This window comes from Natator depressus, chromosome 3, assembly GCF_965152275.1.
Source record: "Natator depressus isolate rNatDep1 chromosome 3, rNatDep2.hap1, whole genome shotgun sequence".
In the NCBI taxonomy this organism is placed as follows: domain Eukaryota; kingdom Metazoa; phylum Chordata; order Testudines; family Cheloniidae; genus Natator; species Natator depressus.
The window spans coordinates 32,559,218-32,586,696 of NC_134236.1; the positions used below are offsets into that span (position 1 = coordinate 32,559,218).

The 27,479-nt window shown below is 44.5% G+C and overlaps 1 protein-coding gene across 1 annotated transcript; it reads right to left on the reverse strand.

The window, feature by feature from the left end:
- Window positions 1-1,660: 1,660 nt before the first annotated feature.
- Window positions 1,661-10,919, reverse strand: RRM2 (ribonucleotide reductase regulatory subunit M2). Its single transcript, XM_074946806.1, has 10 exons — window positions 10,741-10,919; window positions 10,572-10,649; window positions 9,181-9,336; window positions 8,283-8,399; window positions 7,368-7,501; window positions 5,241-5,335; window positions 4,362-4,495; window positions 3,833-3,937; window positions 3,217-3,330; window positions 1,661-2,727 (listed from the first exon to the last, which is right to left on the reverse strand). Exons 1-10 carry the CDS (start codon window positions 10,831-10,833, stop codon window positions 2,575-2,577), a joined length of 1,179 nt encoding a protein of 392 aa, XP_074802907.1. The 5' UTR covers window positions 10,834-10,919; the 3' UTR covers window positions 1,661-2,574.
- Window positions 10,920-27,479: the final 16,560 nt, after the last annotated feature.

Below are 27,479 nucleotides of genomic sequence, written 5' to 3' on the forward strand. Positions count from 1 at the left end.
CAACCACTGACCTGTTATCAATATTGCTGTGGCAGAGGCTCAGGCTGAAGCCACCTATTAAGAGCCTTGCTGCCTGGGGGTTTTGAATCCCAAACCCTGCTCTATTTATTTATTCATTCATGATTTTTCCTCACCAGGATAGCCTCAAAGTGCCCATCTTGCTGGTTTCAGGGTCCCAAAGGGAGAACAGCCACACACTCACTTCAATGCAATCAACAGTGAAGGAGCAAAGATCATTGTGATCATTCACTCAGTTAATTTGCAAGTCTGCAGACCCAATAGGGGGCCCTGAGCTAGATGCCTCTGCCAGTTGTTCTTGGACTCTAAAGTTTCAACATGGGAAGTTCTCTTCCAAGAAAAATGTACTACACAGATTCTTTAGCTGCAAACAGAGGTGCTATCAGCAAGATTTCCTACTAAAAAGCAGGATGCGAGAAGCTTCTTTCAAAACAATCCTCCTTAACGAAGTGCTCACATCTCACTTTCCCATGTAGACTTTATGTGTACAATAGGGGAAACAAACTTGCTGTTAACTGACCAACCCACCAGTAAACTTCAGTCTGCCCACTTCCTCAGTATCATACCTAGAAACTACTCATTTGAAACCCCAGATATGTAAGTAGATCAGGAAATGTCTAGGAAGATGTGATTAGGTTTCTCTTTATGGTTTTGACTCCTCTGTGCTAACCCCAGGTGCTTTTGTTTTGCTTGTAACCTTTAAACTGGACCTCAGGAAAACTATTCTTGATTTTTATCCCTGAAGTTACTCTTAAAATCTAGCAATAATGAGTTTCCAGATTTTTATTTAACATTTACCTTTAATAACAGGATTGGATTTCTGTGTCTTAAGAGGTTTGTGCACATGTTTAATTAGCTGGTTGCAACAGCAGATTTCCTTTTTTCCCCCCTCCTTTCTCAGCTCTTCCCTGGAGCAGGGGGTTTGAAAGGGCTTGAGGGTACCCCACAGGAAGGAATTCTCAAGTGCACCTTCCTGGGCTCTCAAAGGGGTTCTGTACTTGGGTGGTGACAGCCTCTACCAATTCAAAGTCAGAGAAAAGTTGTAACCTTGGAAATACAAGTCTAGAGCAGCAAGTATTAATTTTTAGAGTCTTTGAGGGCCCCCACCTTCTGCACTCGAAGTGCCAGAGTGGGGAATCAGCCTTAACGGGCACTCATCTCCACATAAGTCATTTTAAATGACTTAGAGCACTGCACCATGCTCTAAGCCAGAGAACAGCTGGAAAGAGTTGTTTTCTTTAAAGTAGTGACTGTTGTAGGCAAGTCCCATTTCATCTGGACAGTTGACCAAACTCTGCCATTGAGTAAACTATATGGACAAAAGCCATATTCCCTCTAGAAACCATATGTTTATTTAAGTGCATGTGTCCAATTTCAGCTTTGGCTACTCAGTGAGCTCCAATTTGAATAAGTGGTAACAGACGATTAAACTACTTTGAGATGAATTTGAATGTAAAGCATCACTGCATCCATTAGGTGCTAGATGCCAAAGCTAAGACATAAGCAGTGGGTTTGGCATTCTAGCCCCTGAATGGCCACTTATGACCATGCTCCTTTTGTTTTGCAGGCTACCTTGAACAAAGATGTTTTTATGGATTAATGCCATATCGCAAGGAAGCAGTTCACAGCTTTGCCCTTCAGATCAGTGTATCTAGTGAAGTGTTGCCTGTGACTTAACTCTAGAATTTGAGTTACTAAAAACAGGCAAAAAAACCACTTATGAAATAGTATTTCCTAAAAGAAAGAAAGCTTCAATTTCAAGCAGAGGCCAGCAACGTAAGTTTTTTTTTTTTTCCTCCAGTACCTAGAACACTGGACTTTTAATAAGCTTCTCAACTTCCATATAGTTTGTATTTGTACACTGCCAGAAGTTAACAGATCTGTCAGGATAACCAGCAGGTCTGATTCAAAGCTTTATCATTTTAAGTTACATACAAGTAAATAAGCATAAAAACAAAAAAGGTTATCATGCAATGCGATGTCTAAAAGTTTAGTATAAACTCAAGCTTCAATATTAATGTTGCCAAAAACACTATGTCAGAGTTCTTTATTTTAATATTAAAGTGCCAGGTTTATGTACAAACTATTACAAATAGTAAAAAATAAACTTAAAACCTGCTAAGAAGCAGTGAGGTCATGTAGCTTCCCCTGCAGTATCTGAGAGCCAAATCTCTCAAATCTAATTTAAAGACTATCATTTCTCAAGCACTTCCAGCACTGAGATAGAAATTCCAGAAACTAGTGATATCTGTGTATAACCTCCCTGTTGCAAGAGATGGCATTTGAGATCACTTCAAGAATTGAGGATTTTTCAGGAAATGATTTTATAACACAAGTTACTCCATCTAAGCATTCTATGAATTAACACCATTGGCAATATCTAATTAAAGAATTTTACTGCTGTAGCTATACTAGCCTCTTCAAAAGAGTACCATACCCCACACTGTTCAAGAGTGGGATTTTAGTATAATATCCAGTCACAATGTGAATTCATATTGAAAGCAACGTTTCATTCAAAACAGCACGCCCACCATATCTTAAGTGGTCTCAGTTCATTTAAAAGTCTGCATCCAGAGTGAAAGAGTTATCTGTGGGTTTTGACATTACTCCCATCTTCTGGTATTCTCCTACTCGTTTCTCAAAGAAGTTAGTCTTGCCTTCCAGGGAGATATTCTCCATGAAGTCAAATGGATTCTCTGCTTTGAATATCTGAAAAACAAGACTTCTAATCACAAATGGGTTTTCACATCTGGGAGTGGAATGAAAACAAAGAATCAGCTGGTAAGTGAGGACTAGGAGTGGGAAAGGCAGTTTAAGTTTACTTAATGCAAAGTAATTCAGTTTACTATCTGGCATGTGAAACCCCTCCCACTCCCATGTCTTGGATGCTGTACTTCTGTATGCCTTTTCATCTGCTGCTCTCCTAAAGAAAGGCAGAAGCACAGTGGTTCTTGCAATTGCTCTCTTTCCATCATGGTTTATTTGTCAATATGTATCACATAGGTCTCCATCCAGGACAGTGTGCATTAAGATCAGTGGAAACAACCAAATGGCTCGAAGGATCTTGGCTATTAGTCAGGAGCTGAAGACTGTCACATTAAATAAATGGTGGAAGCCATTTTACATATTCAAGATTCATAGGAAATATCAAATGAATGCAACCCTTTTCCAATGAAAGGCACTGCTTATAAATCTTACCTTGCTAAATCCCAGCTCCAACATAAGTCGATCTGCTACAAATTCGATGTACTGTTTCATTAAAGTGCAATTCATGCCAATCAGCTTTACAGGTAGCGCCTCTGTCAAGAATTCCTGCAGGTATGAAGGAGGTTAGTACAGAAGGCCTCAGCATACAAACATTTTATTACCTAGAACAGCGGTTCTCAAACTGTGGTCCACGGACCACTATTCAGGCAGTCCAAAGATAGTTCCCTCTAAGGTGTGTGCTTGTGTGGTCGCACACAAGAAAACGAAGGGCCACCCACCTAATTAGTGGTGCTGCACAGAGAGGGCACATCCATCACATTAGAAAGGTAAGACTACTGATATTAAAATCACAGTTGTATGATTTTATTTGTAGAATCAAACTTTTTTTTAAATATAGTGCTTTTATCCAAAGTGCATTACAATAGTTAGCTAACAGTACAAACATTTGGAAAGATTAGGTGGTCCACCCTCAGCAATTTTCAAGTGGTCTGCAGAAAAAAAAAGTTTGAGAACCACTGATCTAGAGCAGTCTCATGGCCTGATAGTTTTCTGTCTTTTAAGCTAAAATGTGAGCATTTACTACCCAAAACAAGGAAGACCTGCTCACCTGCTCTATCCTGACAGCATTGGTAATGACTTCTCTTACTCTTTCCTCAGATGGTTTGTGAATCAAGTGCTTGAACATTAGGCAGGCAAAGTCGCAGTGCAAACCCTGAAAAGGTGAATGTGTAGATATTATTTCAGGAACATTGATTAGAAGTGCCACCTCTTCAAATGTGCCTCTGATTTTAAAAGCCCATGAATCAGACACCATCTTAGTACTCAAACCCCAGGATGATTTTCCCTGGAGGAAATGGGTCACTTTGTAGTTTCCGCCTTGGCTTTTGAATGGAGAGGCAAAGTGCAGAATTAAGTTGGCAGCCTTCTTACTAGACTTTCCCTCCAATCACCACCGTAGTGGAAACTGTTTATACACTCACTGCCTCAATTCAAGTCTTATTTATTCCCAGATATTGTTTATCCATTTAATTTAGCACCAGACAATTCATAAGAATTATAAATAATTGTTTTGAAACATAAGGTCATTTGTACCTTGTGGTGCACTGTAATAAGAGATTGTTAAAAGGTTCTCTTACCTCATCTCTGCTGATGAGTTCGTTAGAAAAAGTGAGTCCAGGCATTAACCCTCTCTTCTTCAACCAAAAGATGGATGCAAAGGAGCCAGAGAAGAAGATTCCTTCCACTGCTGCAAAAGCTACTACACGTTCTCCTGTCAGGAAACGTTAGTGTAAGTTTTGCACTGAAGTAAATGTTTACCTAGCCTTAAAATTCAAAGCATACTGAGAGTTTTCCATTCATGAGATTCTCTCTGGAACTGAAGCTATAGCTTTTTCTTCACTACAAAAAACAAGCGTTAAATAACCCATGTGCAAGGCTGTAAGAAAATAGTAAGCCAGGATTTCCTCAACACCTCTTTTCTGATATAGCCATGGCCTGAAATGTTATGTTACACTAAAATTCTGATCAATTTTAGTCTGTTTTGACATCCTGCAAGTCAGAACCCAGACTGGTCTGAGAACATGTGAACAAAGATTTAATACTCAACCGATAATGGGAATTTCAATTGCCTCCCACTTGCCAAGTGAGGCAATCAAGAATCCATAAAGCAGATGAAATATTTATCCTTCAACAGAAGCATAGTTCCTTAGGAGGAATAACTATACATGCTTCAAAGCAGCTACAGAAAACATACTGCCAACTAGAGACACTGGTCATAAGGGACCAGTTGGAACTAAAAATGCAATCATGGCAAAGGGGAGCCTCTTCAGAAGGAAGAATAATTTGCTTTATCTGAGACTACAACCTTCTTCCAGAAATGAGGCAAATAATCACTTGCCCTTTGGCCACACTATCCTTTGGTATGTGGAGAAGCATGGCTATTGAAAGCTTCACTCTTGCTAGGAAAGGAAACACATTTAGCATCCAGTAAATGCACAGTTCAGAAATGCACTCACCAAATGTTGCTTGTTTGTCCCCAATCCACTGCATGGCCCAGTCAGCCTTCTTTTTAACACATGGCAGCGTTTCAATGGCATTAAAAAGGAATTCCCTGGAAAGCATATAGTACATTAGAAGGGGAAGAAGTCAACACACCAGTGCAGTAGGTATTTGCAACTAGCTGTCATAACAGATTTGTCGTTGATTAACCTGAATTACCTGCAACTACCCAGCACATTTTGAAACCAGTATTTAAGAACTTGTCTACATTAAGGATTGTCACCTGTGTAGCCACACTGGTGCTAATTCCAGCATAGACATACTGTATATGTGCTATTTATCCCCTTATATCAGCCCACCACCACTGTTCCAGAATTCCAGTGCATCAATCCCTGTTGTAGTCTGAAGCGTACTCATGGCCTTTCAAACATTTTGGTGCACAAACTGCAGGTTTCAAAGTCTTCTTGTGATAAGCTTTCTAAAAAACTGTAGAACTAATCCATAAACCTTATTTTCACATCCTGAAAGATGATTTCAGAATTAAGTCTCACTTTGATATGTTTACATCAGCCCAAGGTAAGGTTTAGTTTGTTTTTAAAGTTGACAGTTTTAGCACTAGTGTTTTAATAACTCAAAAGGCAAAGTTTTAAAGCATCCAGCTGTGTGTATCTGTAGCTGTCAGAAATGAGCATGGTTTACTACATTAGAAAAGACTGGTTGAGAAATAGTTATGACTTGCTGACAATGGTAGTACATAATTTCAGTTTAACCACACAGCAGGCATAGACAACCATTACATGGGAAGATGCACCGAGTTTTAAACCTGAGATTTCAGTGTACAAGTCAAAAAGATACAAGCTATAATGGTTCCCATAGAAACTGTTCTAGGTCACCTAACTTATCAACTAGCCAATGCAAGGGCCTCTCATATTAGAGTGTAGTCCAGTTTTAAGTATCTATATAGATTGACTATGCCACCTGTTACATACTTTGTTTCATCCCCTCATTTATCACTTATTGAAGTTAAATCTGTTTTGCTTTTAATCTCAAAGTCCAGCCTCTGGTACAGTTTGTTGCACCTTACTGCTCTGTAATATATAGAGCCCTACCAAATTCATGGTCCATTCTAGTCAATTTCAGTTGTTCATATCTGAAATTTCACTGCTGGGGTCTGAACCAAAATGGGATCATGGGGTGGGTTTGCAAAGTTGTTGTAGTGGGGGTCCCAAGATTGCCACCCTCACTTCTGTGCTGCCTTCTGAAGGCAGCACCCTCTTAGCTTCCTGTAGAGGGAGAGGATGTTCCCAGAGATGGAGGTGGGTAGGATCTTCCCCATGCTGCTGGGAGCACCCCAGTCGGGTGCTCCTATCTGCTAGTCCATGCCAAGGACAGATTAAGGGAGGAGCCCCCAGCCAATTTGGGGCCCCCCAGAACAAATGGGTGCCCCAGCCCCAGAGGAAGAAGCCCCCAATCCCCAGCTGAAGCAGCAGGGGGCAAAAGCCCCAATACTGGGCTGCCCCAGCTGCAGAAGCCCACCTGGGAGGAGGAACCCCTAGGCTGGGCACTGGAGTCATGGAGGGGGGCACACAGACACCAAGAATGCCTCAGCTGCAGCTGCCAGGAGCAAAAGCCTCCAGCCTGGCAGAAGCTGCTGTGGGAGGAAGCTCCAAGCTCAGCACCAGGACCTGGAGTTGCAGCAGGAGCTGGCCCAGGGTCGGGGGAGAAGACAAAGCCTGGAGTTGAGCTTCTGGGCTGCTGCAAGCGCAGAAGTGAAGGTGCACCAACCTCATTTCTGCACTGCCTCTGGGGGTGGGTCTGATCTCCCCACCAAGAGCAGCCGTGCAGGGGATGGACAAATCCTGTCCCACCCCAGTATGGCTGGACTAGCAGCTAGAAGCCCCAGGCTCCCAGCAGGAGGGGAGATCAGATTTCACAGGGGAGGGCTGATTTCATAGTCTGACACTTTCTCACAGCCATGAAATTGGTAAGGCCCTATGCCTGCAGAGTTCTCCACAGTATGTTCACCAGTCTAAATTAAATTCTCAATCTTAAAACAATACAGAAGGGACTTAAAACAGAAGTATCACTACTAGATTCCACCAGGACTTTACAGCAACTTGAACATTTCATTATGTGATACTAACCTTTGTTTTGGATCTTTAATGTAAGTATCTATGAGCAGACTGTACATTTCTGAATGTATGTTTTCCATAGCAATCTGGAAGCCATAGAAACAGCGAGCTTCTGTTACCTGTACTTCTTGGCTGAATCGCTCCACCTAGAGGAGAAACCAAAAGTGACTGTTGCAGAAAGCATTACCCACTTAACATTTTGCAGTTTTTTGCTAAACCCCCACAAGTATCTCCAGTTTTGCTCTACACCCCCTTTGGTCTGACAAATGTTTTCATGTTCAAAAGCTAAGCCTGGTGTAGTGCATTAGAACAACAGGCTCCTCCTTAGTGCCAGGAATCTTAGGTTCTGGCTTGATCTCATCTTAACTCCTTAAGTATTTGGCCATAAGGTAACATTGCAGAGTTTTCCCATCTCTGCTTTATCCAGGGCAGGAAAGTGGAGCATTGATAGAAGTATAGTAATATTTTGCACTCCTGCAGCTAATGAACAAGGATTTTAAATCACAGTACAAATGTTACTTCAGTCCCAACTGCCCTATAAGATAAGCAAATACTGCCACCAGTTTAGATGAAGCAAACAAGATTGTGGAAGTGATTCATTCCTCTCCTCCCCCCCCCCCAAAAAAAGTGCAGTCAGAGCCAGGTTACCAGACTCCCAAATCATGTATTCTTACAAAGCCATCCTCTTCCCTCCCAAGAAGGAAAGCTTAGTTTCTGAAAAAGTCCACGAGAGTCCTATTTTACAGAGCAATCCCTGATTTACTGAGTGCAACTCCCCCACCCTCTCCCTCACCAAAAAATGGATTATAGATTTAATAGGTTTTACAGCAGAAGTAGCTCAACAGGTGCAATCTCATTAATAGGAGTTTTATTTGGACAACTTTGTTAACAGAATGATTTCCATTTTAGGATTGCTCGTGTGCTTACCAAATTCTCATTTACAATGCCATCACTTGCTGCAAAGAAGGCTAGGACATGTGAAATGAAGTATTTCTCCTCAGGCTTCAGGGACTCCCAGTGTTGAATATCTTTGGAAAGATCAACCTGAAGAACAAAAGCAGACATTTACAATTTTATCATGGTACTAAAGAATGTACTTCTAGATAGATATTTAGAGCAATGTTATACTGTGTATTAAACATCCCATTTTCTCAATGGTCTGTGAACTAAAATACCACTGCAATAAATGAAGTTTAATAGGTTCCTAGAACCACGGAAAGCTGTGCTTGTTTTATGTCACTTTTTTCAAAGCTATTTAATCATACATTCTATATAAGTTAATCTTTTGAAGGCAACAGTACACTTAATACACAAGCAGTCACTGCTGGCTCTTACCAAACTTAGGCCATGTCACACTAGAAAGTTAGATTTGTTTAACTATATTGGCCAGGAGTGCAAAAAACCCACACCCCTGCCCAGCATAGGCCAACCTAAGTCCCCATGACAGCACTAAGTCAAGGAAGAATTCTTCCATGGACCTAAACCACCTCCCTAAGGTGTGGATTTATGTACACCAACAAGAGAACCCCTCCAATCAGCACAGGTAGTTCTATACAAAAGCACTACACGGGCACAGTTTCAAGAGAAGACATACCCTTTGACTGTGAGTTCTTTGGGTCATGGACCATCTTTATTGTGTTTGTACAGCACCTAGTACAATAGGGTCCTGATTCATGACTGAGGCTTCTTGACTTTATTGCAATGCAAATAAAGTAACACAACGGGGAAAACATGCTCCCTTATGAGCTGGACTGAACTGCTAATGTCAGGTGGGTTTGTCCACTGAAGCAACCAGAGCAGGGATTGACTAATGGGAGCCCCTCACCTCTTCAGCTGTCCAGAAAGAAGCCTCTGCTTTCTTGTACATCTGCCAGATATCATGGTACTGGATGGGGAACATGACAAACCGGTGGGGATTTTCCCGTAGGAGGGGCTCATCTTCCAGATTGCTAGGAGCTTGTGTCACTGCTTTGGGTTTCAACTAAAGGAGGCACAACAGGAAAACTTGAGTTCAACATCCCCAGTATTGGAGACCTCCCATCCCAAGGACAGGATGAGGGTGGGAAGGAGAGGAGGAGGAAGAAGAGGCAGGAAGCAGCTGAGGAGGGGCAGAAAAAAGAGACGGGGAATTCCAAGGAGGGAGAGCCCAAAGAGGGCGGGTTCATAGAATATCAGGGTTGGAAGGGACCTCAGGAGGTCATCTAATCCAACCCCCTGCTCAAAGCAGGGCCAATCCCCAATTAAATCATCCCAGCCAGGGCTTTGTCAAGCCTGACCTTAAAAACGTCTAAGGAACGAGATTCCACCACCTCCCTAGGTAACCCATTCCAATGTTTCACCACCCTCCTAGTGAAAAAGGTTTTCCTAATATCCAACCTAAATCTCCCCCACTGCAACTTGAGACCATTATTCCTTGTTCTGTCATCTGCTACCACTGAGAACAGTCTAGAGCCATCTCTTTAGAACCCCCTTTCAGGTAGTTGAAAGCAGCTATCAAATCCCCCCTCATTCTTCTCTTCTGCAGACTAAATAATCCCAGTTCCCTCAGCCTCTCCTCATAAATCATGTGCTCCAGCCCCCAACCATTTTTGTTGTCCTCTGCTGGACTCCTTCCAATTTTTCCACATCCTTCTTGTAGTGTGGGGCCCAAAACTGGACACAATACTCCAGATGAGGTCTCACCAATGTCCAATAGAGGGGAACAATCACGTCCCTCGATCTGCTGGCAATGCCCCTACTTATACGTCCCAAAATGCCATTGGCCTTCTTGGCAACAAGGGCACACTGTTGACCCATATCCGGCTTCTCATCCACTGTAACCCCTAGGTCCTTTTCTGCCAAACTGCTGCCAAGCCATTCAGTCCCTAGTCTGTAGCGGGCATGGGATTCTTCCGACCTAAGGGCGGCGGCGGGGAGGGAGAGCCCAAAGTGGGGCGAATTGGGGTTCCCCCGACTAAGGGCGGGTAGGGAAAGAGGGTGAGGGGGGGAGGCAGAGCCCAAAGAGGACAGGGGAGGTGGAGGAAGAAAGGGTGGGTGGAGCCGCCCGCGCGCTGGCGGGCAGGAACATTTGGCGCCAAAACAAAAAGCGGCGGGAGGCGCCCCCTGCAGCCACCCAGCCCGCCCCGCGTGCACTCAGCCTGTCACCGCCCGCCCGCCCCATCCCCAGCCCGGCTGGCCGCCCACTCTCTTTTCCACCCCCACCGCCCCCGGACTCACCGGCTTCGCGTCCGCCTCCGGGAAGATCTTCCGAGCGGCCTTGGTGGCCAGGACCCGCGTGGCGCTGAGCGCGGGGGGCTGTGGAGACACAGACAGCGGCTGGTGAGAGGAGCCGGCAGGGGCCTGGCGCCGCGCCCGGAGCTGGGGGGGGGGTGACGGGGACACTCACTGTGTTCTCCTTGTCGGTCAGGACCAGGTTCTTCATGGGCGACAGGCGGGGCTGCTCGTTGCGGACGGAGAACGGGGCCCGGGCGGGGATCATGGCGGCGATGGCGGGCAGAGACAGGCGGTGACTCCGGCTCTCACAGGCAAAGGCGACGGTGGGGCTGCGGCGCTCCCGGGGACACTTTATATTCCCTTCGAACTTGGCGCCAGAACGCCAGGCTGCCCAATCACAGCGCCAGGCACTGCGCCAATCCCGAACGGGGCCGTCCCCGCTGCGCTCCCATTGGCCAGAGACCCGGCCGCGCCGCGCTCCCCATCGTCCCACACGCGGGAGCCGCCAAAAATTCCGACCGCTCCGCCCTTCTATTGGCCGGCGCCTCGCCACCCCGCCCCTCAGTTTTACACAAATTGGCATCAGCCTAAATTCCCTGCCCTCCGCTTGGACGCTTCCATTGGCCAGAGCCCCAGCTGGACACGCCCCTGGATTGTCCCCCAAGATTCCCCCCCCCCCCCCGCGCGCCTGGGTCCCCTCCCCTTCGCACCCTTTGTTGCGTTGCCCCGCGCCCACCGGGAGAAGGACTGTCTGTCCTTACCCCACCCTCACTTAAAGCGCGGGCGGGTGACCGCATGGGGTGTTTGCAGACTCTGGAAAAAGGAAAAATGGATAAGGGGTGGCAGAGGGGCTGGCTGCCTTGGAGTGCTGTCTCCCCAGAGCTGCTGATCCCCATAGAGCAGTGGTTTTTAACCTTTTTTCATTTGCAGACCCCTAAAAAGATTGGAATAGCCATACAGCCCCCTTTAGAAATCTTAGGCATAGTCTGGGGGCACCCAGAGGTCCGCGACCCACAAGTTGAAAATCAGGGCCTGGTCACAGACTGCCCCCCCCTACCACCACCAGGCAGTAGAAGAGCCCAAGAACCACGGAAGAAGCAATTCTACTCCCTTGGTGGAGGGTCCCAAATTCCCAAGTGTCAGCAGTTTAGGAACCAGTGAAGATTAAACCTTTCTGCTGTGCTCCCATTGGCTCAAATGCCCCAGCAGGCCATTTAACTCTCTCTTCTTTTACTCCCCCTGAGTTAGTGATGTTTTACGTCCTGAAACATAATGGTCTTCTGTAAAAATGTAGCCCATCTAATATAATGTTGGATGTTCACGTTTTCTATATAAATATATTTCTTGAATCCTCCTAAATTGAATGCCCCAAATATATCTTGTGGCAGTGAGTTCCACCAATTAGTTATGCACTGTGTAAAGTATTTCCTTTTATACATGCTATATATCTTACCTTCCCATTGAATGTCCTCTTGTTCAGATATAATTCAAAAGGTAAAGTAGGAGAGGCCTATTGACCGTCTCTGTGCAATTTATTATTTTGTATCGCTCTATCACATCTTCTCTCATCTACACCTTCTCTTCTGGTGTAGACCAGGTCAAAAGCCCAGATCCTGCAAAGATTTAAACATGCATAACTTCATCCATGGGAAGAGTATTAATATGTGTTATATATGTGCTTAAATCTTTGCAGGATCAGGGGCATATGAGAAAAATTTGTACATCTACTGTGAGTTTCATCTCAGATTTTGGTATCACATGGCCAAAATTTGTGTTTAGGATGGAGCTTGGTAGAGTATCATCATTTATTTTCACACACACACATGCACACTTGCTACTTTTGAGGGAGCATTGACTTTCCTGGAAAACAAATTATGTATGCCACTTGATTTCATACATTTCTTCTTTTGTCAAAGGGTGAGGCACGAGAAAAGTAGAAAACTAATTGAAAGAAATAAAGATTTGAAGGAGGTGATTGAAGAAGGTATTTTCAGGACAGAGAGAGTGGAAGACTCTTCTAAAGTTAAGTGGGGTAGTATGAGAAAGAAAAAAGGAGAGCCACAAGTGGGAGGAGAAAACAAAAGAAACAGTCAGTAGAGGAGTAGGTAGAAGATAAATTGTAGGAGGGGAGGAAGACCCAATTGCAGAGCCTTGCAGGAAGGTTGAAGAAAAGGAGTTTGAAATTGACAGTCAATAATTAAGATTAATGATAATGTGTTATTATTAAATGAGCTGATAGCCCCTGAGTGTTATGTGATATTTAGTACAGTGTCAACTCATGCAGTAATAACAAGGGAGGAGGTGATTACATATACCTTGTTGGACAAGTTTGAACAGGATGAGCTCTCAGAGCAGTGACTCTCACTTGCTTCCTCATGGGAATAGACTAGATAACAAGACACCTGCTGCAGCTGCTATGTTGCTTGGCATTGGGAAGTGTATTTTTTCAGACAGGTTGTTTTTCTCCCTCTAGAGGAAATTAAAGCAAGTTTTTCAGTCAGTTACACAACTGTGTAAAACAGCCTAGCCCAAAGTTTCTAAACCTCTAGCTGCTGCTGACCTTTTCCCCCTCTTTTCGTGACACAATACATGATCACACTCAGCTGTATAAAAAAATGAACAGAAGTGTATGCAGCATTGTTTTGCATTAAATGCAGGTTGCTCTTGTTATTTAAACGGCGGCATCACTTTCTTCTCCTTACCCCTCCCCCAACTAGAATGTACTTAGCTCACTATGACTTGCAGAAAATTTAAATAAATAAGCATAGACAGGATGTGGCTTGTCGTGGTTTCCAGATGTGAAGGAAGGGATGTGTCAGTCCTGCAAGAGTTCCGAATTAATGTAAATGCAGCTAGATTCCAAGAAGAGTTAGAATATATGTATATACTTTGGGATTTAGAGTTATTACAAAAACTTATGTTTTTCTCTATTACAATAAAATCATTTAGGTGTGTTTTTGTCACTAAGGTAAAGAATCTCGGGCTGCTATATTACAGTACGCAAAACAGTATATGCAGTATTATGATGATTATTGTTTTACAGAAAGTCATAAAATCTATAGCACTCAAACATCCTCCTGTCAGTGTCAATGGAGTTACAGTAGTGATGAATCTGGCTTATATAATTCAGCAAAGCTCTTAAGCACAGGGTCAACTTTAATTAAACTTTAAATGTAATGAGATTGTGTTTAAAGTGTCTGTGGACCCAGTTTTGGGAGGCACAGAGTGTTCTGAAATGCTATTAATGTCACTGGCGCCTAAGCACGGGCTTAAGTGCTTGCCTGAACGGGGGCCACAGGTCTAAGGGCCCAATCCTGTGGTGTGCTGTGTGACTACTGTGAGGTGTTCAGGATCTTAAACACCCAATGAAGTTGATGGGAGCTTAGAGCGCTCAGTACCTCGCAGGATTGAGCCCACGACCACTGACCTCTGAACACAATTTCTTTGCTAATATGGGACGTAGCACTGCTTTAAAGAGAATGATTCTCAGACTAAGGTCTGTGGGCCAAAGAACACCTTGGTAAATGAGACAAATGTTTTAAGAAACAAGCAAAGGGGACTGCCCATACAGGTGGATCCAGGGCCGTCCTTACCCATACACAAGGTACGCAGCTGGGTAGGGCACCAGGAAATTTGGGGCACCAAATTTCCTGGTGCCCTGCGCCGCTGCGTGCTGCTCCAGCCCCTGCTCCTCCTCTTCCCCATGGCCTCCGCCCCAGCCCCGCCTCTTCGCACCCCTGCTCCACCCCCACTCCACCCCTTCCCCAAAGCCCCTGCCCTGCTCCGCTCCCACCCCACTCCTTCCCACCCCTGGTCCACTTCTTCCCCATGGCCTCCGCCCCTGCTCCGCCTCTTCCCACCCCTGCTCCATCCCAGCCTCGCCCCCACTCCACCTCTTCCCCAAAGCCCCTGCCCTGCTTCACCCCCACCCCGCCCCTTCCCGCCCCTGCTTCACCCTAGCCCTGCCCCCACTCCCCTGAGGAGTGTAGAAAGGCTGGACCTGCACTCACCAGCGGCTGGAAGTGCAGGGGCCCGGCCCCAGCCGTGCCACCAGTGAGTGCTGGGAGGTGGTTCCCCCCTGTCCCCTAAGCCAGCCCCGCCCCACCCCCATGGAGGCCTGGGGCCCCACACCCCCCTCCACGGGGGGGACACGCTGTGTTGGGCCCCAGAATAGCTAGGGATGGCCCTGGGTGGATCAATGGAGAGGGGGTCTCTCCCTTACATAGTGGTCTGCTGACTGAGAAAGTTGGGGCTGATGACTTGCTTGTCACAACTCTAAAAAAGATTAATGGTGTCACTAGACAGTAAGCAGGGCATCTTGGTACTTAAACATGTCCCACTAGATTTGGGGAGAAACAGAAGAGTCCTCCCTTTCCACCCCTCTCCAACTGCATGATCTGAGTTTTAACTGACGTCAGATATTTCTGTGTTTTTAACTCTTCCCTGTCCCCAATCCCAGTGATTCCAGAAATCTCCAAACAAGTAACGTTATCACACTAGGAACTAGCATAACATATACAGCCCCTCCCCATAATACTATCTACTGCCCCCTCCGTAATGCACAGAAGCTCCAATCCACCCCACCATCTTCTAGGAAGGAGCTTGCAGTAGACCTAGCACCACTAACAATAGCTCAGGAATCATCAGTCTCTGCTGCAACCAAAGTGGTCTGCACTCCTCCCAAACATCCAGGGGCTCAAGCCCAGGGGTTTTAACGAGTCCTGGAGGCCAGCCCTGGCAGCTGTGAGGATAATAAATGGTTTAATTGTAGTGATAGTAGTTCAGCAATCAGTTTGCTATACTTTAAAGTCAATGGCACGTGATCAGGCCCTACATTGTCTCACTATCTCTGCAAGAAAAAAGGTCTTAGAAAATGTAGGGTTGCTCTACATAGGGAGTTTTATCAGTATAGTTAAACTGCTCTAGTTACACTGTTAGAACTCCCCATGTGGACACACTTTCTGCAAGAAGAGTTTCTTTTTCCAGTTTAGCTTATGAGAAAAAAAAAAACTTCTTGTAGAGTAAGAGTATCTACACAGGGAGTTATACCAATATAACTAGAGCAGTTTAACTATTTCAGCACATTTTCCCATGTAGACAAGCCCTTACTTAAGAAAGAAATGGCTGAAATTCTCCATTACTTCTGTAGGTCTCTAAGGCCAGGTCTACACTACACACTTCTATATAACTACGTCGCCCTGGGGGTGTGAAAAATCCACGCCCCTGCATGACGTAGTTATACCGACCTTAACCCCCCCATAGACAGTGCTATGTCCACGGGAGAGCTTCTCCCACCAACATAGATATCGCCTCTCACAGAGACGGAGTTATTAAGCCGACGGGAGAGCACTCTCCTGTCGGCATAGAGCATCTTTACCAGAAGCACCAACAGCTGCTGCTGCGCTGATGCAAGTTTTTAGGCTACATCTACACTGGAAACTTCAACGTGCTGCCATGGGAGTGCTCCCGTGGCAGCGCTCTGAAGTGTGAGTGTGGTCACGCGCGAGTGCTGGGAGAGAGCTCTCCCAGCGCTCCTGGTAATCCACCTCCACGAGGGGAATAGCTCCGAGCGTGCCCACACTAGCACTTTAAAGCTCTCAAAGTTGCTGCATTCAGGGGGGGTGATTTTTCACACTCCTGAGCCAGCAAGTTAGAGTGCTATAAAATGTCAGTGTAGACAAGCCCCTAGTGTAGACCTACCCTAAGACAAAGGTGACTCAGTAATCCTGGACTTTGTGAGCTTCAAAGTCTCTCTTCCTGCTGCAAGATGCCTTATCTTTACTAGGGAAAAAAGGCATGTTCTTAACTTATGACCTGGCAAATGAACCTTTACTTACAATCCATCTATTGTGTTTTAGTTAATAACAGGTGTCAGTTTTGTTCTGAACCTACCTATGTTGAGGTATTGGACAATGGCTCTCATTCAGAGGGCAAGCAGTTTGAGAAAGCAGTTCTTGCTGGGTGGGAGACACAGATGAGAGCAAATATGACAGATTTGTTTTTTTCTCTGTTTTACTGCAAATTCACTGCTGAATGTATGGGGTCATTGGTTGCATATGTATATTTACAGTTAACAAGTCAAATAGTTAAATTAGGTGTGGCTGCTGTTTTTCAGTCTGATCCTCAGATGATTTATCACTAGCTGATGACTGGCATTTGTTTCAGTTTCTTTTTTGCTTGATTCAGGAAAGGAGATTTGCATACATACCCCCAGCTTGCATAAACCGATAAGTGCCTCAACATAATTAAACATTTTATTAAAGCTAATGTTGAAAAAATTATATAATACATCGGTTGGGAAATGAGTGTCTGTACATCTGTGTATAGTACTAAGATTATCCACAAATATAAAGTTAGTTTTTAAAAGTCATATGATACATAGAGTACATAATCAGCCATAACTCAAATTTAGGTGAATATATTTAACAATACAGTTTAGATATTAGAATCCGAATACTCGGATACATCACTCATGAAAAGTTGTACAGAGATTTGGTTGTGGAAAGCAAAATACATCAGTGAGTGGAGACTGTCCCTCAGTAATTGAGAATTAGGTAGGTTGTTCATTTAAAAAATACAATCCATGAGGAAAGTATTTCAGTTACTTTCCTGACTGTTCTTCTCATCAGAACTCCAGCTCATCCCTCCTGGTATTGCCGATGTCCGGTGATGTGTTCTATGTAGTTGTCCCTCAACCACCTGATGGCGTCAGACAGCATGAGTTGCCGCATCAGCCGAGTGTAGCATTGACCGATTCTGCATTCTCTCAGCACTTGCTCATTACTGGGGTCCCATGCACCTAAGGCTCCAACGATCAGTGCGTGTGTCTGGACCTGGTAACACTTAGCTCTCAAGGTTTCGGCCAGAGGGGCATATTTCTCCACCTTTCGAGCTCGGGCATCATGGAAGGCTGGGGTCCTGTTCTTGAATGGCACTGTGATGTCCACCATGATGATCTTCTTCCAGTCCTCGTTGGTGATGATGATGTCCGGTTGCAGTTGGCTGTCGGTTCTGGGGATGGTGGAATTTACGGCAACCTTCTCTACAGGTGGCGAGATGGCTCTGGCCAGGCGATGGCTTTGTGTCAAAGCTGCCAAGCTCTTGAATGGGGCTTGCAGCTACACAGGACGTGGGGTAGCGTCTCGTTGGAATAGCTGCACTTCCTGCATCACTTGTCCCAATTCCCGTGGCTCCATTCAGTGGGACGCAGTTGAGCCGGGCCCTGTGGATGAACCTCCAGTCGGCAAATCGGGTGAAGCTGGCCCCGGGGAGGAAGTGGTTGCTGGCGTCCCACTTGCATGGCACCTCGAACACCTTGCCCTGGTCCGGCTTCCGTCTCAGGTTTTCCATGTATTGGCAGCGGATGGCATCCTTCAGGGTCCTCTCCAGCATGGTTCTAGCTCTCGGAGTGATGATAGTGTGATCTGTATTCTTCACCTGTGGCACCAGGACTCCCAGCTCCTGGCGTTTACTACACAAATGTCATTCATGTACTGAAGCTGATGTATATGTTATTCACCATAGGCCATGTGATGTTATTGACATGAACTCTGACCGTATAGATCATTGTTGCAACCAGGGTCCTATGGCTGCACCAGGTCTTGTACAGAAGAGGTCAAGTGGGGTGTCTATGGAAAGGTTGTAGTTTGCTGGTTATGATTATGCTGTCTGTATGTGTGTTTCATTTTTGTATTTGAAGTTATGAATATTGGCTATGTACTTGTATCTCAATGTGTTTGATTCTAAGTAGCTTTAGTGAAGCATTTGGTCAGCTTCTTGAGAAAGGACTATCTCAGTAAGTGCCCAGTCAGGAAACACTTAACTGACAATGGAATTTGGGAGACACCAATCCACATCTGAGCCTTCCTGGGAACATTCAAACTAACATGTAAACAATGGCGTTAGCCTGCAAAAGCTGATTCATTCATAGACATGTGACTTGCCCAGGTGGCTACAAACTCCATCTTGTTGCTGTGACTTTGCACAGAAAAACAAAAGGGTTTCCGCCCACAAGAGAGAGAATATAAAAGGCCCTGGAAGCTCCTCCATTTTGTCTTCAGCTGGCTTAAGAGATAGCCTCTCCACCCCCAAGAGATGCCTGAAAGAAACTGGAACAAAGGACAGTAACTACGGGAGTGTGAGTGATTGCTGGACCCAGACTAGGAAGGAGTCCAGTCTATGAAAGAAGCTTATTGGAACATTTCTGAGGGTGAGATTTCATCTGTATTCAGTTTCCTACTGTATTAGGCTTAGACTTGCAAGTTTTGTTTAATTTTGCTTAATTTTAATTTCGTTCTGTTATTACTTGGAACCACTTAAATCCTACTTTTTATACTTAATAAAATCACTTTTGCTTATTAATTGAACCAGAGTAAGTAATTAACACCTGGGGGAGCAAACAGCTGTGCATATCTCTCTATCAGCGTTATAGAGGGCAAACAATTATGAGTTTATCCTGTATAAGCTTTATACAGAGTAAAACGGATTTATTTGGGGTTTGGAACCCATTGGGAACTGGGTATCTGGGTGCTGGAGACAGGAGTACCTGCTAAGTGGTTTTCAGTTAAAGCCTGCAGCTTTGGGGGACATGGTTCAGACCTGGGTTTGTGATTATGTTGGATCATATTAAAGAAGTTCTGTATTAAAATCACAAATGAGTTTGATTCCCCATAGTTTAAATTCCAGGGTATTACTAATTAAGAGGTCTCTTGGTTTTTGGTACTGTTTCTCTCCCTCTATGTGTGAAACTTGCAAGCTGCTAATTGTGTTAGTACATTCTAAGACAGAGTCTGTTCTCAAAGCAATTCTTTGTAACAACAACTACTCACACAGAGAGAGACTCAAAGCAATGCTCTGTAACAACAGAAACAGCATCCAGAGACTCCCCGCCCTTTTGTTGTATTCATCTCGCTTTGTTAACAATTGTGATTAAAATAGAGATAGAGGATGTATGTGGATGGATGCTTGGTGTGGATAATAACTGAATGATCAGGGAGGTGCCAGCCTAAGAATCCAGTGTCCATCGGCTGAAGAAGGTGTTAAGTGGAAATAACCAGAGGACCCCCGGAGGGCAGACTGGAATCCATCCAACAGCCTCAAGAATGGGAGAACCAAAGAACAAGATAACATCTGGCAGCACGGAGCTGTCAGGAATGTGCCATCTGCTGATTGATTCAGCAACAGCATGATGAAGCAATTCCCATAGACTGGCATAGGAAGAAATTCCTATAAAAATGGACTCTGGAAAGTGAGAACTTTGGGGTCTGATTCTGCAAACCAACTTCCAGGAGCATCAGATGTGCATCTGACAAGGCCCTGCTCCCTCCTCATGTCCAGGCCACCTGGCCAGTGGCTTGGCATGAGCAACTCTAAGGCTGGTAACTATGATAACAACCTTGCAGAACCTGTGTGTGTGTGTGAATGAATGTGTGAATAAATACGAAATTGAATGGAATGTTATAGCTATAAGTAATTGATTATTTCTGTATTCACAATAAATGTGGCATTTCGCCTTTTCCCCTTTAATAAGATCCTGCTGGTTTTTATTTTATTGGCATAACATTTGCAGCAGGCTAGTGTGTCTGGCTCAACAAGACAGGGTTCTGAAGTCCCAAGCTGGCATGGAAAATGGGCCCAAGGGGGTTTCTGTGACCCCACCCATCACAGGCCAAATCCTGCAAATCTCACTTAGAACTGGACCCTAAAGGTGCTGAGCATCCTCAATTCCTATCAACTTCTGTTGTAGTTGAGAGTGCCTCACACCGCATGGGAATCATTCCACACCTTCAGGCCTTATGCAGGCAAAACTTTCATTGATTTTAATGAGAATTTTGCATGTGTAGGGACTCCAGGATTTGGCTCCCCATTTTCATTAGTAATTGCTGAGAGATGGAGATCTGTCTGACTTTCACTGCAATGTTTCTTACCTAAGACAGAACTCCATACAAAATAAATTACAAGGCCTCTGTAGTGACTGTGTCAGCAGGAGTGCAGTCATGTTGTTTAAATTAGCAATGATTTGTTTTAATAAACCTCAGCTGAGAAATCTAAGCCAGAAGAAAACATTCTATATTAACTAGATTTGAGGTTGATACTGTGTTTAGAAGTGTGGCCCATTAATACATTAAATCAAATCCTTTCTCATTAGCAATTCTATAACCTGATTACCTGAAGACAAAGTGTGAGACTCTCAGTAGTTAATGAACAGCTACTGAAATAATCTTTTGTCAGCAAACAGACCCTCACAAACACTGCGGGGGTGGAGTGGGTTTCTTTTGTTTTGTTTTTTTTGTTGTGTTGTTTTGTTTGTTTAAACATGGCTTCCACCTATTTAGCTTCCTTAACGGCCAGCTAAAATTGTTAGTGCAGAGCCCTTTCTGATGGCATAGTGTCAAGTTTTTATCCCTGTTACTCACTGTGAATGTAGTTTCACTCTGCTGCAGTCCGTGGAGCTGCTCAGGTAAATTGGGAATTTGGACAACAGGTAGTTCAGGACTGATCCCATACTGAAGGCAATGCGAATTTTACTGGTGTGGGATCAGGCCCTTTATGGTAGCAAGCAAAAGTTCTTAAATAAAAGTTAAATAGTCATGTGATTTAAAATACAGACTGTTAACAGAGTAATAAGTGAATTATGGCCTGAAGACACTTTAAAACCTGATTATTTTTCTCTCCATAACATAATTTGTTTTGGTTGACTGCTATTTAGTGAGTGCACAATAAGAATTGGATCGAACAGAGCCCTTTGGGTCAAATCCAAAGGCGCCCGTTACCCTGCATCCTCTGGTGGCCAGTGAGACTGGTGGAGCTGGAATGTCTCGTAGTTGATTCAGGCAGTTAAAAGGCAGAGCTCATTGTTCTCTCCTCCCTCCCTTCTTTTGGAGGCAGTGAATAAATCAGAAGCTACATGGTATTTGCAAACTGACCAGTTAAGCTTGATGTAAGGACTCTAGGCATCCTGTTGGAAGTGTAGCTCACAGCCTGATTGTGCCTTGGGGTACCAGCTTCTCCTCCACTGGGTTGACAACAGTCTTTCCCAGTTGGTGTGGTGATGTATGGGCCTCATCCCCACTTCCTCCTGTCACCATAATGGTTTGCTGGCCTCATGTGCTATTGGGCCATTTGTGCCTGAAAAATGTCACTAGCCGTCTCTTGACTTACTAGCTCCATGCTTCCTCCAACTCTAGCATTCCTTATACAACACTCCCAGTATTCTGCTCCCCCCACCCCCAGCATCTCCTTTTTGATGGCTTCATCTCCTTTCAACAGCCCCCAAACCATTTCAGCTTCAAGTTCCCCATCATATGAGTCCCAGCTCTCTCCCTCCTTTTTGTCCCATGGATAGGGCCCTATTAAATTAACGGACTGGGAGATCTGGCTGCTGTAGTGCTGCCCTTACTTCTGTGCTGCTGCTGGCAGCGGTGCTGCCTTCAGAGTAGGTGCCCGGCCAGCAGCTGCTGCCCTCCAGCTCATCCAAGAGCTGGTTAAGAGGTGACTTAACCTTGGAGAGGGGTAGCTCAGTGGTTTGAGCATTGGCCTGCTAAACCCAGGGTTACGAGTTCAGTCCTTGAGGGGGCCATTTAGGGATCTGGGGCAAAAAAAAAAAAAAAAATTGGGGATTGGTCCTGCTTTGAGCAGGGGGATGGACTAGATGGCCTCCTGAGGTCCCTTCCAACCCTGATATTCTATGATTCTCTGACTTGGTCACAACCCAGCCCTACATGAGGAAGAGATTTCTGATCGTAGATGGCTTTTGAATGTAACAGAAACAGGCCTAATGAGATCAAATGGTTGGAAATTGAAGCTAGACAAATTCAGACTGGAAATAAGTTTCAGATTTTTAATAGCCGGGGCAACTGACCATTGGAACAATTTACCTAGAGACATGGTGGATTCTCCATCACCTGAAGTCTTTAAATCAAGACTGGATCTTTTTCTACAAGATATGCTCTAGCTCAAGCAGATGTTACGAGTTTGACGCAGAAAGTACTGTGTGAGGTTTTATGTTATCCAGACTAGATAACCACAATGGTCCCCTCTGACCTAAATATCTATGACTCATTCTCACCACTGTCCAACCACTCACTTAGCAGTTGCCTACAGGCCCAAGAGCTCCCACAGAGGGTGTTCAGTTTCTGCCAGCTGTGGCCATTCCTGCCCCATGACAGCCCCAGAAAATAAAAAGCACCAAAAAAAATGGCAAAATAATGTTTTAATTACATTTTGGTTTTAAAAAAAAAAGGAAACTATTTTTAGTGTCACACAGATTCACATGAAAAAATCAAAGAATAAAAGGCAATCAGCAGATACACAATGTACTTGCTTCATAGGAGATCATCACTGCTGTGGTTTGCTCTTCCAATTTAGAATAACGCCTGTCTTTCGAGTCCAGACTGAGGTAGCTAATATTCTTCCAGGTCCAGGCTCCTTTATGCACAGGCATATGCATTAGTCAGAGCTGTCTATCCTGGATGAAAACGATCCATAAAGCTTTGTGTCATTGGCATATTCCTGCTGTAGCTATCTGTGTTGACGCACACTGTCAATACTAATGTTGTTTATGTCTGTACTAACATCTTAGAATAACGCAATTGAAAGAATAATAAAAGCCAATTCTCGTCAGTGCAGTTCACTTTCACTTCTATTTCTAGTCAGTGTCATGGTATTCTTCTGCCCTGGCAGAGTCCTGTTTGCATCTGTAGGGGAAGGTTAGATGAGACCTAAACCGAATTTATTGACAAAAATATAAAAGCAGTTATATTTATATTAGGGTCTGTGAAACCTCTCTCACTACAAAGTCTACATTCTGGGTGTAAAGCTAGTTGCAGAGCGTGGATGACCCAAAGCTGAAAAGTTACAATATATCCTGTTCAGGAAACTAGTCCAGTCGTGCCCTGCATGCAGCATCCTTGGCTTTTGCAACATTATTTGAACCAATATCACAGGCATGAAAATCAAAATTCTGACTGAAGGTAACTTAGATGCTATGATAAGCTTCACATGCACATTGTGAGTATGCTTCAGGCATCTATTTTCCAGGGGCTTAATAGTGAAAGTCATATTCATTCTTTGTGTATATGTTCAATTGTCCTCTAGAGCAGAGGTTCTCAAACTGTGGTCTGTGGACCACCAGTGGTCCACGAGCTCCACTCAGGTGGTGCATGGATAGTTCCCTCTAAGGTGCGCGCCTGGGCGGCCGCACACAATAGAATGAAGGGCCACCCACCTAATTAGTGGAGCCACGCAGTGGAGTTGCTGTGATATTCTGAGTGGTCGTAGGGTGAAACAGTGGTCATGGTGAAGTTTTTAGGTGGCCTTTAATTTTCTGTAATACTTGAATGCAGTGTATCACCTACATGATCTTCTGCAACGGTTGCTCTTACCTCAGTTGTCCATTCCTCCTTTCTAACAGATCTGATTTTTCCTCCGTAATGATTCCAACTATCTATTTCTGCCCCTGCAGTGTTGTCATATGAATTTGAAAGAAAACAATAGCTTGGTTCAATTGGCACTTTCTCTTTGTATCCTTCCTCTCCCTTATTGGCCACATCAACCCTAGTACAAGGCATTTGCTCTTTGCATGCCATAAGCAACTTGCTTGACAAGAAAGTCTTCCAGGGTTCAACATTTCCTGAGGCTATGATCAAAAATTATCAGAACTCCCCTCTCTTCAATCATCTGCTCTCAGCTGGGCTCAGTAGAATCCAATGCAGAACAAGGCTAATGAGCAGAAGCTTTGAGTTCAAACAGCACAGTGCAAGGGAGAAGGGGGAGACGGAGGCCAGAGAATCTTTGGTGTTTAGGTTTTATAATCCTAGCACCCTTATTAGCATACCTCAGTTTGATCCCTCACAGTATAATTGAACGCATGTTTACCCAGTCACGTAGATACCATAACATGAACACACACAAATCTAGCACTCCCTCACTCCCCTCCTTCCTGTCAAGGGTTGGAATCAGAAGTCTCATTATCCAAACAACTCGACAGCATATGAGTAAGCAGATGAAAGGAACTGGTCATAATGATCATATATTGTGCACTCTCTCAGGAGACCAGGCAAGCTGAGCAGAAACACTGATCAAATATCTCCAGTGCACCTTATTTACAACTGGCAATTTCCTGGGGTAGCTCTACACAGGTATTCTGGGGTTCTGTGTGTGAAATTATAAATGTCGTTGCATGTTTGTGTCTGTTACTTCCAGGTCAAATTGCTCATTATTCCAAGGAAAAAGCTGGCTTTTCTAAATGTACATTCAAGCTCAGATCATTGTTTTTAAAGCCCACAGCCCTGGTTGGAAGAGGGTGCAGAGGTTCAGCCATCAGCAGCAGTGGCAAGAAGCAGATTGTCAGGATGTCTTCTGTGGTACTGGGGGAAAATGTGCTTAGCTCCTTCCCCTATTTTTCATCTCGTAACATCCTTACAACACCAGCTAGTAGGAGAGGGGGAGGGCAAGGCAGGGTCTTGTCCCTGGTGTTTCTAGTATGCATAATGCCAATCCGTGCTATCACTCCTTGCACCTTGTGCACAAGGAGTGCAAAAACAGGATTCTGGCCTTTTCCTGAGCAAGTGCACCAGGCGGGGGATGGAGAAGGAAAGGGCTCCTACATAGGGGCAGTTAGAATCAAGCCTTCCATTTATCTTTTAGATTCCTGCTTCAGTGCTTTCTAGCTTGCTCACCAACACCAGTAATTAGGATGTTGCCGGCCAAGATCAGCCCTCGTAGTCGCATTGTCTTTGGGTTCTTCCCTCAGTTGCAGCGGTGTGCAATGCAGATGCATGGGTGTAACCGATGGCAGCGTTTGGCCCTGCAGTTGGAAATTGGGGGTCAATGGGAAGACTCCCATTGACTTCTGTGGGCTTTGGACTAGGCCCTTGAGTAATTCCCCTGATGATGCACACATTGGAATAGAATCCAGCTCTTCCTCTCTGAGCCCTGGAGAATCAGCCGAGAGGAGTGAAGAGCAGTGAAATCTTATTTCTGTCAATAAAGTCAGCAGCTATAACTCGACCACATCCAGGAAGTGTCATATCTACAATCACTTCTCTGATAGTAACCTCTCTTTTAAAACAGTTTTGCCACGTACAGTCACCAGAGGGGGCTCTCTGGCTTTAGATCCTGATCAGGCACCATGCATGCCGGGGTTTGGCTGACTTTTACACAGTGCAAATTATTGAGTAGGGGTTTGTAGGGTTTTTAGTAAGGGCCATGCCCAGTCGTGCAGGGCTCTTGCACTGAGCACAAAGAGGAGACAAGGCTGATGCTGACAAACTTGTTGTCGTTCTTTAGGAGGAGAAAAAGCAGTATTGCTATTTTGCTCAGATCCAGGGCAGTAATTCAGGAATCCCATTACCTTTCAGGATCAGAAGAGGTAGGTTAAGATTAAAATGGTCCCAGCTAGTTCAGGCAGCTGGGGTGCAGCACTGGCAAAAGGCTAGTGAATAAAACCCACCCTCTCCTGATCTTATTTCAATAATTTGCACTGATTTCAAAGCACTTTACAAAGGAGGTCAAATACCATTATTTCCATGGGGGAAACTGAGACAGAGATCAATAACTTTCCCAAGGCCACAGACTAAGTCAGAGTTAGGAATAGAAACCAGGTCTCCTAAGTCCCGCACCATGTCCCTACAGTCCTGCCTGGATGGGCAAAAGGGTTCTGAGTTTCTGTTGTGTTAGCTGAATCAAGTTAGCGTAACATGAATGAAAGATTTAAGGCATTGGCTAAACTGCATTTGAAGCCATATTAGCTGCTGACATTTACCCTTTATAGACATTAGCTTTGTTCCATTCCTCTGGAACGTCTCCAGGTTTCCAAGATTTGTTTAAAATAGCATTCATGCTTCAGAGCTTCTCAGCTAATTCTTTTAACACTCCTGGGTGCAAGTTATCCACTTCTGCTGATTTTAAAAGGTTTGTTTTAATACAGGTAGTTGCTATTTAACATCCTCCCTAGTTACTGATGGAATGGGAGCTATTTCATTGTCAGATCTGAATACATTATTCTATGTCTTTCCAAATACAGAACAAAGAAATGCTTATTGAATACTTTTGCCTTTTCTGCATCATGGCTGACCATTTTACCATCCTCTCTTAGTACTGGCCCAGTACCATTGCTAGGATTTGTTTGTTTGTTCCTGATGTATGTAAAGAATTTTTTCTTATTGTCCTTAACCGTACTAGACATAGACGTTTTTTTCACTGATACCTTTAGCTTCCCTATCAGTCATTGATATTTCCCAGCTGCTCTTTGTACTCATAGATGTAAGCTTCCCTGTTTTCCCATTTGTTAGAGAGACAAGGTGGGTGAGGTAATATTTTTTATTGGACCAACTTCTGTTGGTGAGAGAGACAAGCTCTCAAGCCACACAGAGCTCTTCTTCAGATCTGGGAAAGGTACTGAGGCCCGGCTTCCACTAGAAAATTGTCAATTTAACTATGTTACTCCGGGGCGTGTAAAATCCACAACCCTGAGTGGCGTAGTTAAGCCAACCTAACCCCCAGTGTAGACAGTGCTAGGCTGACAAAAGAATTCTTCTGTTAACCTACCTACTGACTCTCAGGGAAGTGGATTACCTACAGCGCCAGGGGGACCCCTTCCATGGGCATAGGTAGTGTCTACACAGAAGTGCTTCAGCCACGGTGCAGCTGTAGCATTTCAAGTGTAGCCCACAGAGTGTCACAGCTAATACAAGGTGGAACTGATTGTTCAGCATAGGTAGTTAACACATAGTGTAAGGGACCATTCAAGGTGAAAGTGGCCACCACTGCAGTCATAGGACCTCTGCAGTCACTGGACAAAAACACCTTTGCAGTCATGTGGGAGGTTAGTGGGTAACAGATTGTTGTAACAAGCCATAAATGCAGGGTTTTTATTAAGTCGTGAGTTTTAGTGTCTAGCAGAGTTATGAA